Source organism: Coffea arabica, chromosome 4c (genome assembly GCF_036785885.1).
Source record: "Coffea arabica cultivar ET-39 chromosome 4c, Coffea Arabica ET-39 HiFi, whole genome shotgun sequence".
NCBI classification, from domain to species: domain Eukaryota; kingdom Viridiplantae; phylum Streptophyta; class Magnoliopsida; order Gentianales; family Rubiaceae; genus Coffea; species Coffea arabica.
This window is the reverse complement of record NC_092316.1, coordinates 11,798,662-11,818,847: the sequence shown is the minus strand read 5'-3', so window position 1 is coordinate 11,818,847 and position 20,186 is coordinate 11,798,662. Positions and strand designations below refer to the sequence as shown.

The 20,186-nt window shown below is 37.5% G+C and overlaps 1 protein-coding gene across 2 annotated transcripts; it reads right to left on the bottom strand.

Annotated features, from left to right (window-relative positions):
• Positions 1-225: 225 nt before the first annotated feature.
• On the bottom strand, positions 226-5,913 carry LOC113739880 (uncharacterized). 2 transcript variants are annotated; one of them, XM_027267277.2, is made up of 10 exons: positions 5,727-5,913; positions 5,177-5,288; positions 4,911-5,058; positions 3,844-3,898; positions 3,638-3,762; positions 3,464-3,553; positions 2,656-2,934; positions 1,478-1,677; positions 1,054-1,278; positions 226-691 (listed from the first exon to the last, which is right to left on the bottom strand). In XM_027267277.2, exons 1-10 carry the CDS (start codon positions 5,825-5,827, stop codon positions 566-568), a joined length of 1,461 nt encoding a protein of 486 aa, XP_027123078.1. In that variant the 5' UTR covers positions 5,828-5,913; the 3' UTR covers positions 226-565. The 2 variants fall into 2 exon arrangements, with proteins under 2 accessions (XP_027123078.1, XP_027123079.1); XM_027267278.2 differs by having other exon boundaries at positions 3,641-3,762.
• Positions 5,914-20,186: the final 14,273 nt, after the last annotated feature.

Below are 20,186 nucleotides of genomic sequence, written 5' to 3'. Positions count from 1 at the left end.
CATCCTCATCTTGACTGTTGGAAATATGTTTTTGCTTTGAGTTAATTCTAATCTCATAGAAGTTTGGAATCCCCTCCTTGATTCTTGACTGTTTTGGAATGTTACTAGTTTTTCGAATACCTTTTGCAGAATCATGAAAAACTCAACACCTAGAGAGAAAAATACGCAGTCAAGAATCATTCTGTTTTGAGTAGCTTTACATAAGTATCTTGGCCACGCAGAATATAAATTTTTAAGGCCTATCTTTCATTCATTCATCATAGAAGCTAGACAATATCGAAATTCTAGATATAGATATTACAAGAATACTGGTTCTATTTATCTTCGTTACATTGAAATATTTCAAGTTGTTCAAGTATCTTCCCAAGAACTTGAGATGAGATGATAATTTATTGACTGAACGGTGTTGGCAACACGGAAAAGGGTCAGGAGCTAGGGTATTGATGATCTACTTTCTTTCATCTTCCACTTCCAGGACTTGACGTGAGATAAAAATTTATTAACTTGAACAGTTAAAAGACCGAAGAATAAAGGTCTGGAACTGTTCTTGATTACCTTTCTTTCATCATCCACTTCCGCTGTACAAGAACTTTTTTCTGCTATCAACCCAACCCAATCCTGCATTTCCTTTGTTGCCAATTGCCTGCAACGGCTCCACAAGACCCTTAGTGCTTTTGCCAAGTGTCTCCCCCTGGGAAAAAAATTGATAAGCCAACAATACAATGTAAAAGTGTGAGATAAAACTGCATAAATTATGATGGAACTCAAGTTGTACAGCTGTTTCATCAACAAAATTTTTGATGCTAGCTGTTATGTAGACCGCTATCTCTGGCACCCCCCCCAACATATGATTAATCACTGACTTTTCTCATTGCAGAAAGAGATCTCTGTTGTAGCTGCAATTTGGGCATCTTTCCAATTATTTGAAGAAAATAAATGCTGCCTCCGTCAAAATTTTTCTTTTGCCTTGTTGCCATGATTTTTAGCTGATCAGGTTGGTTGCATTTGTAGGATTAGAAATTCGAAAACCAGGCATGTCACAAGTTAGTTTACCTCCTTCCAGCCCATGTTCTCCAGAAGTCGCCTTGCATAGCTGCCTGCCCCAAACGAAATATTCAGGGATTCAGCTGCAGCTTCTTCTGGACAAGCCGAAGTGGGAGATGATGCAGCTGAGTCAGCATCATTTGGTGCCTTCTTTTGCCCAGGACCAACACCAAAACCACCATGTAAAGTTCTTCTCTCAGCAGCCCTGTCCCTATATGCATATTGTTGCTTCGCCTACAACAGTAATACAAAAGTTAAAATACCAATTAAGCAGATAGAGTCATAATGATGACGCATAATAGATGAACAAATTAAGAGGAATATACCACTGTTCCTAACGCCAACTTGTAAATACCAAATTGTAAGTTGCATGAAATCAAGTTGTAAATACAAAATTGTAAGTTGCATGAAAAGGCTTGTGTGCTAAAATCACCTTCTTTAGCACATGAGGATGCTCTGATGGTAAAGAAGCTTCCTCAAAGGCACCAGGTCCAACAATCCTTGGAAGTTGTTGGATTTCACTATTAAGTGAAAGCGGTGGAAATCCCCAATCTCTTGTCGGGTTTGATGAATCGTAAGTCAATACAGATGCCAAGTATTGTGAGCTAGGTCTCTTCAGTCTATATATCTGGCCTAAGAAGAGGAAAGAACATAAGCAAAGACCATGTTTTTTAATCAAGAATTGGAAATCGAAAAGTTGAAACATATTTCGTACACCCCTCAAAATGAAAATCAGACAATACAGATAAAAGAATTAATATTAAGTCCTAACTTTCAGGACTCACACATGCTCCAGAGTTTTCATTTACTACAAATCCTCCCAAAAAGGATTTTTTTTTGTTGGACACATGAAAAGGACATGCTCTCATTTGCTTCAAATAAGATGAGTTCAGCTATCTGTCAAGCTAAAAGCATTTTTAACGTGATCTCAAAGTAAATGGCCTTTATGTAACTTATTTCCAGTTGAACAAAGCTAATTCTGAAAAGTACACATTGACGTGCTTTTTCAGAACAAATTCTTTACACTACAAATATTTGAAGCTACAAATGCATGTTAAATTTGCAAATGTGCTTTTTCAAGTAATAGTTTTTTTAGGTAAACATTTATAAGACAAGGTCCAAGAATAAAAGGTCCAGTCACTTGTTTGCTTATTCATTTCTAGAAACCATAAGGAGTCATCAAGTAAATATGTCAGAGCTCAATCACCACTCTATGAGCTAAGTTGCTTCTTGTTACATGGTATGGTAGGATACCTGTAGAACAATGGCTAACATTGAAAAACCTACAACAGCCTAAAAGGGGGATAATCCATTAACTTATCATTCTAGGAACTGATTGAGCAATACGGTGAAACAGAAGGAGAAGAAAGAAAAATTCTGCTTAGATCTTTACGCCTTCAAACAGAATCATTGCTTGCAATCAATTTTGTATTTTCCATATCAACAACATCAAGGCATTAGATCTTTACACCTTTAAACTGAATCATTGCTTGCAATCAATTTTGTATTTTCCATATCAACAACATCAAGGCATTATAACAAGTCAAATCCGTTCCAAAGGATTTTCTTTTCTCCCTGTGGACATTCAAGAAAATAATTTCATCGGCAAACCTGATGTAACTCGAATGAGATCACGATGAGCTTCACGAATTGGAGCAGTCTTTAGTCGGATGCCACCTGATGGTACTGATGGATGAAGCTTGGAGGAGCTTTTTACCAGTCTTCCAACCAACTTGGCAATTGAATGTTTTCCACCTTTGCTGGTTCTGGTCTCTCTGATCATTTTCCAATCCCACAAATCGACCATTTGGATATCTAGAGCCAATTCTTCATAAGGCTCAGTGACTTGACCATACTGTGCTCGCCAGTTATCTTCTTCCCAAGAGGCACCTGTGCAAAATATTATCACTTTGAAAATAAATGCATCTTTTCCAAATCGAAAGACATTTAATTGATTTACCAACAAATTTTTCAGTTGCCACTGTACACTCAAAGTTTCAAGAGACCGCCTTTTTACTGCCAACCATCACACCAGCTAAAAATCCCACAAGAGGAGGGGAAAAAAAGAAGGCACAAATGCAATTCAAGAGGAAATTACACTATATCCGCCAAAAAACAGGATTCTAGACCATAGAACAAAGGATGTTGGTATAAACTTCAAAGATCTCAGAGTTTCCTCCTCTGATTGATGCTCAGTCACTAAACTTTATGAAGAAAATTTTGTTGAGAAGAAAGTACATGATCTTTTTTTACGTCTCAAGATATGCTTTCAAAATTACTTTCTTTTTTCCTTATTATCATTTTCTTGAGAGAGAGAGAGAGAGAAGGGGGGGGGGGACAGCAGCAATAGGAGTGGGGAAACAACAAGATTGGTTTGTTTAAAGAGGCGTTTCTTCTAAAGTTTAGATGTTATATGAACCTTCATCAGTGATGTTTCTGCTCAAATCGATTGAACCAAGGTCATCTGGAATCCATTCACCTTCTTCTAGTTCATAAGCATCATTCTGTCCTGCACCAGACAAAGCAGACTTGTTTAAGTTCTGCTTTAAGAGTACAACTCAAGCTTTAAATAAGTTCAATAATTTTTATGAACCACTTGCTGTCATATCTAAGGCATCTATATCATTAGTCATTGAATCGATGGTGATGTCAGATGCAGTGCTGGCAGCTTGGTTCGGATACCCAGATAAATAAAGATCAATTAGTGTATCTTCAAGCCTGTTGAAAAATATTACAGCTGTTAGCCTAACAAGACGATTTCAACATCTGAAACAACAAACAACGGCTGAACTTGCACACCATTCTGATGGTGGAGGTGGACCTTCCAGATGATTGTTGACACACTGAAAGTCATCTGTTCATAAACACGTCAAATGAAAAAACTAGTCAACAATAACATCCACAAAGCATCAACATGTAAACTTACTACACTAGGAGTTTAACAATGAATATCAGCACATTGAGCCTAGGGCCGGGGATATTTTGCATGATCACAAATGATTGTGGCCAGTATCATAATCTGCACGCATTGGCTACTTGCGATTTTCTCAAATTCGTTTCAGCGGTAATCAAATCAAAGAGGAACAAATTTGAAGTCAAACTGCAAAGCACCCCATCAATCTGGAGCATTACATGTCGCACAGGAATTTCTTGTTTTTACAGCAAAATGGAAAAAGAATATAGCCAGTAATGCAAAATAGAACCACATATAACAAAATAGAGAACAGAACAAAGAAAGTTAGCAAGATTATGAGTACTATTATTAATTCTTAAGAAGAGTTTTTTCTTAGACCACTTCTATACTGGTTACATGACAGCAGAAAATCTATCTTATCAATCTAATTTTAGCCAGTCTAGGCTGACTGTTCTCCTGGCAAATCTGCTTAATCTTACATCTTGAAAGAAATGAAAGTAAGAGACTTTTGAATTATATTATGAGGAAATAGGTCACTTTTGCATCACTTCATAGATTAAACTCCAGATCAATTATTTATTTATTTATTTATTCTACAATCCTATTCCACAATCACCATTAGACAAACAACGGTTAATGGTGTTCAATCTCTGGATAGCACAAACAAGCCAGGTTTTTCTAGGTGTAAGCTTAGCTTATTACCTGAAATTAGTTTAGTTACGAAGATGGAACCCATCATATGAAATTTTCTAGATCCATTCTTACCACTCATTTATGAGATTCCATCACAAATAAGCTTTAATTTCTTCGTAAGTATCTAAACTGTATGGGGAAAAAAAACTACTCATTATTGAATCATTCACATGTAACCATCAATCAAGTAATAGTTTCACCGGCCATCATGTATCATCATTCATAAGAAGATTCTGGATTTACAAGCTTAGTGATTCACCCGTGGTGCATTCATCAGAAACTGTTCCAAGCCTTTCAGCTAGGCCTTCTCCATCTTTATGACCATCTACAGGCATGCATTGGTTATCTACATCAAATTTATCAGAATCCGTCCTTTCATAATTATTGGAAGCTTTACACTGCTCAACCTGGAAAAGAAAAAAAACCATTAGGATCACAATCCAAATCTGGCTACACAACTGATGGAAAAAAAAATGTCAAACTAACAAAGAAAATGGCCAAAACCAAATCAAAATCAAAATTTACCGGATTCAAATCTGAATTGAGAAGCACATAATTTCCATCTTCAAATTTGTAATACAGACCATCTCTACTGCTATAGTACCAGCCTTCTTGTGGATTAAAATAAAAACCGGTGCTGCATCAGAACAACAAGAACTTATCAGAGCAAAAAATAGATCCTAATCCCATTAGAAACTCTTACTCCAATAGCATAAAAAAAGGCTAGCCTTCACTATTTAATTGCTAAAAATAATTAAAAACATCATTAATGCAAGAATTAGGTGGAGAATTCAGCAGGGTACTTGTTGATTCTGCCTTAAATTAGCACTGCATATACCCTTATATCAAAAAATTAAACAGAATTGTTTCGATTAGTCTCAATTTCACACGAAAAATGACATCGGGGGAGCTTCTAAACTTGTAAAAATATTCACAGACATTACAATGGAAGAATCACGTCAATTATCACAAACCCTAAATAACATTTTGTACAAAAAAAAAATAAACGCAAAAATACAAAAAAAAAAAGAAGAGAAATATAATAATTCAGAATTGAGAAAGAGCTGAGTAAAACCTGGAGTGATAATAAAGCTGAGAGTTTTCATCCCATTCGAACTTCGAACTAGTATTGTTCTCCTCTTCTTCTTCTTGTTGGAATTCGTTGATTCCCGCCATTTACAGTTGCTTATTGCCGCCGCCTCTGAAATCTACTAGTACTGTATAAGAATTTACTCTCTAGCAGGCAGAACACGTGGCAAGCACTTGCCTCATACTCTTTTTTTTTTCTTTTCTTTTTTGCCCTTTTGTTTTCTCTTTTTTTTTTTTTCACGTTAAGTGCTTTTATTTGATTGTATTTGCCGAAATGCCAAAATTGGAAGGAGACGGGGAACCGGTGGGTGAATGTGGGAGGTCGGGGGAGGTCTTACATGGGATATATCAATCATAAAACTAGAAATAAAACAAAACTTAGTGCTACCTTTTATGGACCCTTTGAATTTTTTTCCTTTTAAATTATTATTACTGCAATTTGGCTCTTTTCTTTGTCTTCATTTTTTGTTTTTTACATCATATTTTCCTTTTTCCTTTTGATATTGTGGTTGAGAAACAGACGTCGTTGTAAATAAAGTGGATTAACATTGATTAATATTAGGCATGACAAATTATTTTGACAATTGAGAGTAAGTGAAAACTACTGTTGATCCTTTTTAAAAAGTGAAAAAAAATTACCTCGAGGACTATGTATTGTTCCTTAATGTTTTTTTTTTCTTTTGTTCTGTTTTGGTCATTCACTTTCATGGGGTAATTTTATATCTGCCCTTCATCTATTTTCTTCCTTTCATCTGTGTCCTTAATTTTGAGTGCTTTTTCTATAGGTGGCATGATCCTCATGAACAAATTTATTAATTTTAAGAGAATTGAACATAGAATTTGGATATATTCACGTTGTGTTATCAATATAAGCATGATATCAATCGATAGATCAAACATGGATTTGTCATTTCACCCACAAATGGGTTCGGCATCAAGAGTTTGTGGGAATCAAGATTGAAATTTGAATAGTGCATTGAACAATAGTTTCATGCCTTCTCTATACAATAATCCGTGACCAGTAAATCTCACATGCTAAGGTATTTATTTTTAAAAGTCGGAGTAATTTTAATTGAAAGAAATAATTTTGAGTAGACAAAAGTTAGTGTGCATACAACAACAGCTGTTTAATTTTATTCCAACAAAGAAGGTGGTAATGGAAGTTGACCGATTGAGAAAATTTAAAGTCTTTGTTTTGCAAAAGCTAAAACAACTTTTTCTTTTTTAAACAGAGGGCATGACTTTAGAATGAAAAGATTAATAAGTCCAAACCATGATTAAGGCCCTGTTTGATAATTTAATTCAACACTTAAATTTATTAGATTCAGATTTTAACATATTTAGACCGTTTGATACCCAAAAATTAAACATTTGAACTAATTAAGTAATACTGAATTTCTTAGGCAAAACTTGCTTCCAAAATTAAATGATAAGTTATTCACTTATTATTGAATGTGATATGTGCTCAAATGTATTAGATTTAATACTTAATAATTTAATAACTTAATGGATTCAAACTTCAGATTTCAAACTTTAATTTTATCAAACGCATCGCATGAAAAAGCTAAGAATGACGAAAAAAGGACATGTAGTTATGGCGGAGGCAACTACTCAACGTTTACAAAATCGGTGATGTAATTGAAAGGATGCCAATTTAGGTAAAGTTTTATTAAAAGATGTTGATATGTTGTAAAATTTTTATAGTTATTAGTTTTTTTTATTAAATTTTGAGATCTTCAATATCATATATATTTTTTTCAATCTGATGTCTTTGATATCATCCAAAATTTTTTTCAATTACATCTAAAAGACCTTTTAATGCCTTTTAATTAAATTACAGGTATTTTCATGTTTTCAAAATATATATCCCAATGCTTATGCATGATTTTACACATCTGTATTTTAATCCTAATTGTAATAACCCTTCTTTTTGTTTTAACTTTATTTTTTTAAAAAAATTAAGGAATAAATGGCTCCAATAATCCCTCTACTTTAACAAATAATCCTAGTGTCTGTTAGGCCTAGTTTGGGAGTTTTGAAGAGAAAAGAAAGGAAGGAAAGTAGAGAAAAAGACAAAGATATTCAAATTGTTTGAGAATTTAAGAAAGCAATAAAATGATTTTGGACATATTTGGTGTTTGTAATTATGTTTATTGGTGTTCTATGGTCAACTTCGATATTTTGAAAAAGTTTCGAAGCTTTGCTTCCACTTGTCCTTCTATTTATCTCCATATTTCGACACAAAATTCTTTTACCAATATGCCTCTCCATTTCTGTCTGTTTCTTTTATTTTTTTCTCCACTTAAAAACTTCCTTTAGATGATTGTTGTTTTCTATAGGACTGAATCTCCAGAATAAAAAAAAAAATTCTCAGAAACTGAATCTACTTTTCTTCCTCCAACCGTGGGAAGTACTCGTTGGTGCAAAGATCTTTGCAAGTGATTAGAAATATAATATATATATATATATATATATATATATATAGATGGAAATATATATAACATGGGCGTAATCTATTTTTTTTGACCGGAATAATAGAGTATCGAGTACCTAGTAATACGTAGTTTGAGAAGCTGCGGATATCTACCTTGCTCCGCCTATATAATTTTATTTTTTATTTACATAACACAAGATACAATTTTTTAGAGACAAGTAAGTAATTTCTTCTAGCAAATTGCATATCAATTGTGAGAAGTTATAATTTGTCTACGAGATTCATTAGTAAAGGTCACGACCTTATTTTTATGAGAATAGAGTTTAGTTGATCTGAAATGTATTAAAAAAAGGTAATAGTTATCATACTTTATATTTTTCGTGTGACATTTTTATGTTATTGAATTCATTACGCCTAATTTATAAAATTCATGCTTGGTTCAAAAGCATATGATTAATAACAATTGAAATTAAGGAACATTTTGAACTTTTAATTTTGAATTTTGATGTAATTTTTGATGCTTTTATTTTTTTTTTCAAATATTTTTTTCAGTGCTTGTTTGCATGCATGGGATATTGTGTATATAAAGTCTATGTTGATTGTTGGATCAACATATGAAATATAAGATGCAAATGGTTCATCATTCTTTATGTAATTTTTATTTGAATGATGATGGCAGGGACTAGACTGTAGGAAGGATATTCAGCAATCCCGTAATGGATGTAGTAGATAAAGATAAAGGAAAAAAAAAAAAAGACAAGCTCATCCAGTTTGCGCACGCCCACCTTTAGCCAGTTGGTAGCCAAGATCACCATCCTTTGATCTATTTCGAAGAAGGCATTATGTATAGTAGTGTATATAACAAAGAAATATGTGGTGGGTAGCTACTTCTAGTTCAATGTTTTTGTCTTCTATATATGTCAATTTAGTTAATAACAAGGAAATGATAGTGGTATTCCAAAAAAAAAAAAAAAAAGTTTCAACACTTCACCTCTCTTTTATATTGGCTAAACTAACAAATACGTCCTTAAACTTTTGCTTAAATTACAACACTATCCTTACTATCATTTCTTGTTGCTTCTCGTCCTTTTTTTTTTTTTTTTTCATAGCCACCAGCCACAAGCCATTGCAAATTGATTCTATAACTTTGAATATCCTGATAACCCAAAAATTCAATCCACCATTGCTTCATTCATTTCCTAATTGATTGAAATAAGCTAAATCAGTGAAATTTGGCAATAGCAGTTTTTGTTTTGGTGTGAGGTTGGGCTAGCTATGACTCATTGATGGTAAAATTTGGAAGGGGTTCTACGATAGAGGCAGAAACTATAAAAGTTTAAAGAGCAGGCAATTCGAAATTTGGAACAGAGAAAGAAAGAACTTTGGGAAGGTAACCTTGTAAGTGTTAGGGGCATATCTATCAGTTTAGTTAATATGAAGGAAACTGGGAGTATCTCAGGCTTTTTTCGGAGTGCTAATATCATTTACTTAATATTAATGTGGTAAGAAAAATTATATTTTGCATTTATTAGTTTCTATCTGATATTGGCAAAAATGATGGTTATGAACTCCTCACTTTCTATCTTTTGTGCATTCCACATATGCCGAAAGGGTTAATGCTCTTATAACAAAGAAATTAACATTTGCCCACTGCCTATTAGTACTTTGTTTGGATCCTTCAAATTCACATTTTGAGTTTAGTATCTGATATTGTCATAATTAGTTCTTTTAAATTTTGAGTAAATCTAACCCAAAGGGGGCCAATTGCAAAAAAAAAAAAAAAAAAAAAAAAATATATATATATATATATATATATTTAAAAGAGTTGGCTAATTTCCTCAGATAATGACACCACCTCTGTGTTTCTTTCTATTTTGGGTAAATTACATTTTACCCTCCTGTGATTTTCGCAAAAATCACATAACCCCCTCATGATTTTAAAAGCTATACATAAATCCTCTGTGATTTGGGTTTAAGTGTCAAATAGACGGAAACTACCTATCGTAACGATTTGTGGACGAAATGTCCAAATTACCCTAATATAAATACAAAAAAGGCAACAACGAACACGGTCGAGGCTTCCCTTTCCTTTCATTACTTCTTTCTTCACAACGAGAGGAACCACGTCCGCAACAGTCAAAGCGGTGGAAGGCCCACCAGAGTCAAAGGGAGAGCTTTTTGCACCTCTCTTCAAGAGATAGGATTCCGGTTTCTGCATCTTTCTTTCTCCCATGCTTTTCCGTTGGTCAACTACCAAAAAAAGCCATTTCTGAAACAAGAGCTCTAGTCATGGTTTCATGCTGTATGGGAGCTGCTGATTGTCCCTATCTAGGCCCCCACCAGTGATTCCATACTGCCCTTCTCCATTGTTACCTCCGCTGCCATGACCAGTACTACTGCTGCCATATCTTAAGCCTGGGCCCCTGCACCAGCCCCTGCCGTAGCCATAGCTGCTGTCCCAACTCCCTTGCCTGCTGCTTGCACCAGGACCATAGCTACCACCATTCCATCCATCACCATTACCGCCGCCATCTTGACCATATTTACCGCCTGGACCACCACCTCCACCCGATCCGACCCACCACCATTACCACCTACGGAGCCAAATTCACTGCCGTCATTGCTGCCTCCGCTTCCAGCCCCATAACCACCACCATTACCATCAACAGAGCCATATCCATTGCCGTCATTGAAAGAGATAAGGAGCACAGATCTAGGCTTTATTGGATCCGTTAAAGTGGTCAAGGGTAATATGGGAACGTTTCTTATTGTTGCCAGTAGTACAAGCGCGTGTAAGACACGAATCGTCACGATGGATGTTTTCCGTCTATTTGACACTTTGACCCAAATCACAGGGGTTTATGTATAGCTTTTACAATTATAGGGGGGTTATGTGATTTTTGCGAAAACAACGAGGGGGTAAAATGTAATTTGTCCTTCTATTTTTGATGTTTCTTAAGCAACTCAAACTGAAAAAAGGAACTATTAGAAACATATAAACTTCATTGCTGGAGGACCAATAGAAGATGCCTGGAAAATACTACATTTATTACAAAATGTTCTGATCTTAAGCAATCAATCTGGAGATAAATTGTAGTAAATCCATTCAGTAGTTCTCGGATTAAATTGACGTGCCTGGTGACCTTCAATTATCTGCCACCAACAATGGTTCAAGTCACACAGAAGATGGTCTCTGTCGTGGACATAGGCATCAAAATAGTACCATTGGGGATCAGAATCAAACAACACGCCGCACCAAAACAATGTTGTCCCCCAAATATTGGGTTGAAATTCCCAGTTGTAAAATTTCTTGAATTCAACAACGTGGTAGCCAAGATCATCATTCTTTGATCTGCAATGCAGAGTGATTGTTTTTCTTTGCTCATTCATGATCTGCACCTGTACTGGTGTACAAATGCATAATGATCCAAGAACTGATAGTAGCAGAACGATGAAGCAAAAAGATGCACTAATGTACTTCATCTCTGGCGGAGATAAGAGTGTGTTTAAGTTTTGAGAACATGGGACTATATACTAATTTAGTGTGGGATGAAGAAAAAGATTGTGGCTAGCTGCCACTCATTAAATGTTTGAGTTAATAATCTTTTGACGTGAAAATTTATACATTCAGATTGTTTGTTACTTAATTTGGACTCTAAGAATTTACAATTGTGTTTAATGTACAATGTTGTCGATATCATAACTATGAACTTTCGTACTTTCACTCTTTTCTTTTTCTATTATGCCAAAAGTGTAATGCTCTTATGTCAAAAAATTTAACATTTCGTGGCTAGCTGCGACTCATTAAATGTTTGAGTTAATATTCTTGTGACGTGAAAATTTATATTTTTAGATTGTTTGTTACTTAGTTTGAACTCTAAGAATTTACAATTGTATTTAATGTGCGATGTTGTCGATATGATAACTATGAACTTTTGTAGTGCAATGCTCTTATGTGAAAAAAATTAACATTTTGTGGCTAGCTACTACTGATAAAAATTAACATTTTGTGGCTAGCTCTTGTGACGTGAAAATTTACTATATTTTTAGATTGTTTGTTACTTGGTTTGGAGTCTTGGAATTTACAATTGTATTTAATGTGCGATATTATTGATATGGTAACTATGAACTTTTGTACTTTCACTCTTTTCTTTTTCTATAATGCCAAATGTGTGATGCTCTTATGTAAAAAAAAAAATTAACATTTTGTGGCTAGCTACCACTCATTAAATGATTGACTTAATATTCTTGTAACGTGAAAATTTATATTTTTAGATTGTTTGTTACTTGGTTTGGACTCTTGGAATTTACATCTGTATTTGATGTCCGATGTTGTTGATATGGTAACCATGATATTTCGTACTTTCGCTCTTTTCTTTTTCCATTATGACAAAAGTGATATCCTCTTATTTCAAAGAAATTAATAATTACTTTGTTGATTGTTTGTTAGCAATTAGTTTGAACGATATTTTGTGATTGTTTGTTAGTAATTAGTTTGACTCTTGAAATCTACATTTTTTACTTGATTTTTAATATTGTCAGAATGACAGTCACACACTCCTTATTATTACTGATGATGAGGTCTTTGCTTAGTGGTTAAGGTTGAGACTTTTAAAATTATTATTTTAGGCTTTGTTTAGAGTGCTAATATCATTTGCCTAATATTATTGTGACAAGAAAATTTACATTTTCCCATTACTTGTTAATTCGGATTCTTGAAATTCACCTTTTGCATTCAATTATTTATATCTTATATTGGCAAAATGATGGTTAGGAACTCCTTACTCTCTACCTTTTGTGTCTTCCATATATGCCAAAAGGGTTAATGCTCTTATTACAAAGGAATTAACATTTGGCCACTGTCTATAAGTACTTTGTTTTTCTAAATTCTCATAGCTGCTACCTTGACTCCCTTTTGTTATAGCGTAGTGGTAGCGTAGGGGGATGCGTACTATGTTACTCCTTGTTGGGTTCGTTGAAAAACTTAGAAGGTGCCAATTTTTCCTTTTCTTTCCTAGCTTGATTTCCTTAGATACTAGTGGGTCTTTTTGTTAGGAAATTGGCTTAATTCCTTTTAGGTAGAATTCTTGTTTTGTGTGGAAGTAGCTAGTTTCCTAATTGATTTTAGTTATTTGAAGTAGTAGCCAAGAAATATTCTATTTAGTTTAGGATTAGAAGTTATTTCCTATTCTATGTAAGTCTAGGAATTAGAATTGGTTTCCTATTATTATTTGGGTTTGACCAAATAATGTTATCTATAAATAGGTGGGTTGGCAAACTGCACAAGAGACACACAAGGAGACATAAGGGGCATCATGTAGCCTTATACATGGGGTGTGAGAGAGGGTTCTTGGGAGATGAGAGATGGTATACAAGGGTTGGAATTGGGTTTAAGTTGTATTCTTGTATAGGATTTTCCTTTCATAATAAAGAACGAGTTTCTCTCCGTAGATGTAGGCTCAATGGTGGAGCCGAACCACGTTAAATATTGTGTGTCGTCTATCTTTCATACTTGCAGCTTGTTCCTCATTAAATTGTTGTGCACTTGATATCTCAATAGTTGTTTGTTTCGCGTTTGGATCCTAACACTTTTTGTTTAGCATGATTTGCAAAAAACAAAATTGTAAATATTATTTAACTTGCATTAGAAACATAATTTTCAACCATCTTTTTATTTCACATACATCACATATAAAAAGTATTATAATATTATTCTAAATAATTTTTTTCCAAATAATCTTCTATCCAAACACACCCGATCCTCCATGTTTCTTTTTATTTTTGATGTTCTTATACAACTCAAACTGCAAAAAGGAACTATTAGAAACATAGTAAATTTCATTGCTGGAGCACCAATGGGAGATGCCCGGAAAATACATTTATTGCAAAATGTTCTCTAAAGCAATCATTTTGGAGTTAAATTGTAGTAAATCCATTCACCAGTTGACCCATCATATTGACTTGCCTGGTGATCTTCAATTATCTGCCACCAACAATGGTTCAAGTTACATCTGATAACGTCTCTATGGTAGATATATGCATCAAAATGGTACCATTTGGGATCAGAATCAAACAACACGTCGCAAAAAAACAATGTTGTTCCAAAAAGATTGTATACAAATTTCCAATTGTAGGATTGCTGGAATTCAAGAGTGTGGTGGCCAAGATCATCATTCTTTGATTGGCAATGCAGAGTGATTGCTTTTCCTAGCCTATTCTTGATATGCATGTATGTTTCTATACGAGTGCACGATGTTCCAAAAACTAATAGCAGCAGAATGATGGAGCAAAAGGATGCACTAATGCACTTCATCTCTGGAGATAAGATTTGAGTTTAACTTGAGAACAAGGGACTATATATACTAATTTGGTTTGTGATGAAGAAAATTATTGTGGCTAGATGCCACTCACTAAATGTTTGAGTTTATATTCCTGCGACGTGAAAATTTATAGTTTTAGATTGTTGGTTACCTAGTTTAAACTCTTGGAATTTACATTTGTATTTATTGTGGATGTCGTGGATGCGGCAATTACGAACCTTTGTACTTTCACTCTTTCCTTTTTCCATTACACCAAAAGTGTAATGTTGCTCTTTTGTCAGAGAAATTGATATTTTGTGGCTAGTTGGCACTCATTAAACGTCTGAGTTAATATTCTTGTGGCGTGAAATTTATATTTTTAGATTGTTTGCTACTTAATTCGGCTCTTAGAATTCACATTTGTATTTAATGTGACCATGAACTTTTGTACTTTCACTCTTTTCTTTTTCCATTATGCCAAAAGCGTAATGTTCTTATGTCAAAGAAATCAACATTCTGTGATTTTTGTTAGTTATTAGTTTGGACTCCTAAAATTTACATTTTTCACCTGATTTTTAATATTGTCACAATTAGAGCTGCAGAGGATTCGAGTCGCTCGCAAGCCAATCGTGAGCAGTTCAAATCAAAACTCGGCTTGAAATCGGTTAATACCAAATTTGAGTTGAACTTGAACTGACCAAATCGAATTCGAGTTTGAGCTCAAACTTAAATTTAAAAAATACTAAATTCATTAGTTCACGAATTGGCTCGATTATATATATATATTATTTTTATTTTAATAGAGAAATTATATATATCCATAATATTTTATTAATTGTTAAGAAAGATTACTAAAAAAATAAAATAATTATTTTTATTTTTTCAAGTTCGAGTTTGAGTTTGAATTTGGTAAAATAAAATCGAGACTCGACTCGAGAAAAGTTGATTTAACTCAACTCGTTTGCAACCCTAGTCACAGTAAAAATTATGAATTCATTATTGTTTACTAATGGGGTCTTATCCTAATAGTTAAGGTTGAAACTTTTGACATTATAGATTTAAATCTTACAATGTGTGAGCTTCTTCTCCTACTATTTATGGGTTAGTTTTGTGGGATGATTTGTTAGTAGTATTCCTACTTGTGTGGGTTTCTTTTAATGTCTTTCATATACATAAATCCTTGCTATCAATCTTTTCTGTGACTTCTACAGATGCCAAAAAGTTTCATGCTTTTACGAGAAAGAAATATTTACACTTTTGTCGTTTGCTCTTTAGTTTAGATCCTTAAAATTCACTTTTTGATTTTGACAATGACAGTTATAAACTCCTCAATTTTACCAATGAATTTGCTTTTAACCACAAAGAATATAAGAAATGATAAATTTCATGGTGTCCTTGCAGGACTAGTGAAAAAAAGTAAAAGGGTGTAGTTTTTTTCTTTACTCTTTTTCCTCCTCAAAATCTCAAATATTTAAAGACACCGTCCTCATGTTTATTTTTATATTCTTACCATTATCCAAAGTATAATAGAGGAATTAATTAGAAACATTATTAATTTGTTTCTCATATGCAATTTAAATTTGTCTTGAATAGGTATTCATCATACAAACCAAATGGTCTTTAAAGCAATCTATGTGAACTAATATAGAAGTGCTCCCAATAGCTACTCTGCTGATTTTATCCGAATAAGTAGTGGCGTTCGAGTATCATCCTTGAGCTCTGCAACTTGCATTTATTATAGTCCTTGCTTTCATCATAGGCATAAAAATGGTAACATACAGGATCGAGGTCCATCTAGACATCATAGTTGCATAATGTTGTGCCCCCAATATTAGGACCAAATATCAAGTATATTGAGTTGCATTTTCCACAACGTGGTAGCCAAGATCATCATCCTTAAATTGGCAATGAAGATTAATAGTTTTTCTTACTTACTCTAAAATTTTGCATGTACGTTTGCACAAATGCATGATATTGTAAAAGCAGATAGTTGCAGAATAATGGAATAAAAAGATGTGTTAATATGTTTCGTCTCTACAAATAACATTGTAATTAGTTGGGGACAAGAGAATATGGATAATAGTGAATAGGCATAGTTGGAATTTTGTGTTTTTCAATTGAAACTATAGATACAAGCTCTATATGGTCTCATTTTACATAAAATTATTGGCTTTCATAACAGTACAAATATCTTGTAGGTACCAGTTGGCACTTAGTTTAGCTTATTATACAAAATCTGTTAATTGTAGAGACTATTTATAGAACATCCATTCTGATTTTGTTAAGCAAATCGTGATGGACGATTTCTAGTAATTCATTAATAAATGTTTCTTATTTAATGAAAAAAAATTATCGAGCAAGTACCATGTATGACGTACAGTACATATTCCAAAGAGGATAAAAATACAACTTTAAATTTGATATGAGAAATTTCTTTTAAATTTCTTACGACAGAAAATTTACATCTTCAGATTGTTTGTGACCTAGTTTGGATTCTTGGAGTTCAGATAATTATATTTAATATTTGATATTGTCATGATGACAGTTTCCTTTCCTTTAAGCCAAAAGAGTTAATGTTTCTTATCACAAAAAGATTGTTATTATCTGATTCTTTGTCACTCCGATCTGCATAATTGAATCCACATTTTGCACTTTGAATTTTTCTAATGGGGCATTATTACATCTAAGCTACATTTAGTCCATCAATTAAATACTCATACTCACTTTTATTATCATTATGATACTCTGTCCGTTTGCTAACTGCAGAGGCCCCATCTTGGGCCCGAACACGTGGCAGCCCAGGCAAGGCCGAGCTGGGCTTCGGCCCCTGGCCCCTGGCAGCCGACCTGGGCCGCACCACTAGGGCTCCCGAGGGGGGAAGGGTTCATCCCGAAGAGATCGGAGGGAATCCCCCTAAGTGTGGGATACCGGCTATTTCGGGCAGGCCCCGAAACGTACGGAGGTCGGACTCCCTCGCAGGTATAAATGGTAGCACACGTCAACTGTACAAGGTACGCTCACTATAGGCAAATTACTCCCGGCTGTTACCACTTCCAGTAAACTCTACACACCGGAGAACTAACTTGACCGTCGGAGTGCCCTCGGGGACAACCCTCGGGCCCCCCTTTTTTGTTAGCTCTTCCTTTCTGTTTTGCAGGCTCGGAGTCAGCTCTTCCATCAGCACCCCGAGCTGATCAGGTCAGCTCTACCCGGGGAAGTTCCGTGCTTCTTCAGTTGGCGCCGTCTGTGGGAACGAGAGGTAAGTGCAGTTGTGTTGATGGAAAAGACGCGATCCAAGCGAGCGGTAGACAGCGCCGGCCCTGGAGGCGGTGAGGGATCCCAGCGGAAGGAGGCTGAGGCGTCTCGGGGCGCCGGAGGCTCCGCCCTTTCAGGGGAGCGCAGGCAGCAGATTTTCCAGTTCGTGACGGAAAATCTCCCCATACTGAAGGATATAATCCGGCAGGCGAAGGAGGGAGAGGGGGCAGAGGGTGCCCAGACCTCCGGGCCCAAGGGGAAGGAGAAGGAGTCACCCCTGATCCTTCGGAGGATGAGTCACGAGACCAGCCCCCTAGGAGGAAACGGCCACGGACTCCTCCCCGCCCGCGAGCCTCGGAAGTCGGAGACAGCGAAAGGTACTCCCGGCACAGGTCCACGGGGAGCAAGTCGAGGGGACCCTCGCTGGGGAGGCCTGCGAGGAACGGTCTCGTGCGCTCCCCAGACAGATCTGCCAGGAGCCGACCTCGCAACCACCTTCATTCGGACCCTGCCCGGGATGAGCTTGAACAGATCTTTAGGCCCCGGCCATACGAGGACAACTACGCTATTTCGCCCTTTACCCGGGAAATAGAGGACTACCCGCTACCCCGGAGGTTTAAGATTTCGAGTATCGAGATGTACGATGCCTCTACAGACCCGGAGGACCACCTCTCGGTCTTCTTGACGCACATGCGCCTGCAAACCGCTGCGGATGAGGTCCGCTGCAAGACCTTCCCCATGTTCCTAAAGGGGAAGGCACGGCTCTGGTTCCAGGGGTTGAAACCGGGGTCTATACGGAGCTTTCCCGAGCTGGCCCGACAGTTTGCCGCCCAGTTCGCCTCCTCGAAGGTCTACGCGAGGAACGCAACCCACCTGATGTCCATCAGGCAAAGGCCCGATGAGTCACTGAAGAATTTCATGACCCGCTTAAATGCGGAGAGCTTGCAGGTCAGGGACAGGGACGAAAAAGTGGTGATAGCCGCCTTCACGAACGGGCTCAGGGTGGAGGAGTTTTTCTACGACCTGGCCAAGAAGCCCCCCGTAGACCTGGAGGAGCTCCTTCGCAGGGCGCACGAGGCTGCTAATGCGGAGGAGGCAGGTCGCCTAAAGAAAGAATCCGATCGGGAGCTCGGGGATCGGAAAGATCGGACTAACCCCTCAGAGGGCAAGGACGTCCCATCCAAGAAAAACGTCTTCGACCGGCTCTCGAAGGAGAAGGCCCCTGCTCCGCCGCCACTCCCAGAGAAGACCTACACCCCCCTAATACGGCCGAGGGCTCAGATCTTGGCTGTGATGGAGGCGGAAGGGCTGGGAGATCGGCCTCCCAAGATGGGGACGCCCCGGAATAAAAGGAACCAGGATCGGTACTGCGCCTTCCACCGCGACGTCGGACACGACACGGAGGGATGCTGGGCCCTGCGTAACGAGATAGAAGACCTGATCCAGCGCGGCTTTTTAGGGCGGTTCGTACGCCGACCAGGTCAGGAGTTGGGGCGCAACCACTACGGGGATAGGCACGAGGGACGGCGACGCGACCGCCCTGAGCGGCGCGACGCTCCTCGGGGCCACTCTCCCGACCAGGACACCCAGAACCTGACGTGGGTAATAAACACCATCGCCGGAGGCCTCACGGGGGGGGACAGTCATGCGGCTCGGAAGAACAAGCGACCACCCCCCGAAGGGGACGACTCCTTGAAGCGCTTGCGCATGGACGAGGAGATTACCTTCGGACCAAGGGATGCGGTCCCCCTGGCCTCCGGGAACCACGAAGCCATCGTGATAGACATTGTCACCAACAACTACCGGGTAAAGAAGGTGTATGTCGACCAGGGTAGCGCGGTTGACATTATGTTCTATCGGGTGTTCAAGGAGCTCGGATTAAGGGATGACCAGCTGACCCCGGTCAGGACACCTCTGGTAGGTTTCACAGGACCACCCATCAGTTCGGAAGGGATGATCACCCTGATGGTCACAGTAGGACAGACTCCCAAGTGTCGGACCGTTCCCGTTAATTTCGTGGTGGTCAAGCAGTCGTCCCCGTACAATGTGTTCCTGGGGAGGCCTGCTTTGAACGCCCTCCGGGCTATTCCCTCCACCTACCACCTCAGCGTCAAGTTCCCTACCTCGGGAGGGATAGCCGAGGTGCACGGCGATCCAGAGGTAGTCAGGGCTTGCTACCTGGCCACACTCCGAGGGCAGGAAAGGGTGGTCGCCCAGACGACCTGTTTGGAGCCCTAAATCCCGGGGGATGAGGCCCAACAGCTGGGCACCCAGGATGAGATTGAGGAGTTCCCCCTAAGGGAGGATTGGCCCAACCAGGTTCTCCGCATCGGAGCCTTGTTGCCCACCAAGGAGAAGGAGGACCTGAAAGCTCTGCTAAGAGAGTACTCCCAGGTCTTCGCTTGGTCGGTGGATGACATGCCTGGGATCCCAACGGACCTGGCAGTCCACCACCTTG

Bases quoted from the DNA above. Each gene is read 5' to 3' on its own strand.
- LOC113739880 (XM_027267277.2), bottom strand. From the start codon at position 5,827: ATGGCGGGAATCAACGAATTCCAACAAGAAGAAGAAGAGGAGAACAAT. The intron at 5,059-5,176 runs GTAAATTTTGAT...TTTCTTTTCCAG, and splicing joins TCAATTCAGATTTGAATCCG to GTTGAGCAGTGTAAAGCTTC. The intron at 1,678-2,655 runs GTTTGCCGATGA...TCCTCTTCTTAG, and splicing joins TCTCATTCGAGTTACATCAG to GCCAGATATATAGACTGAAG.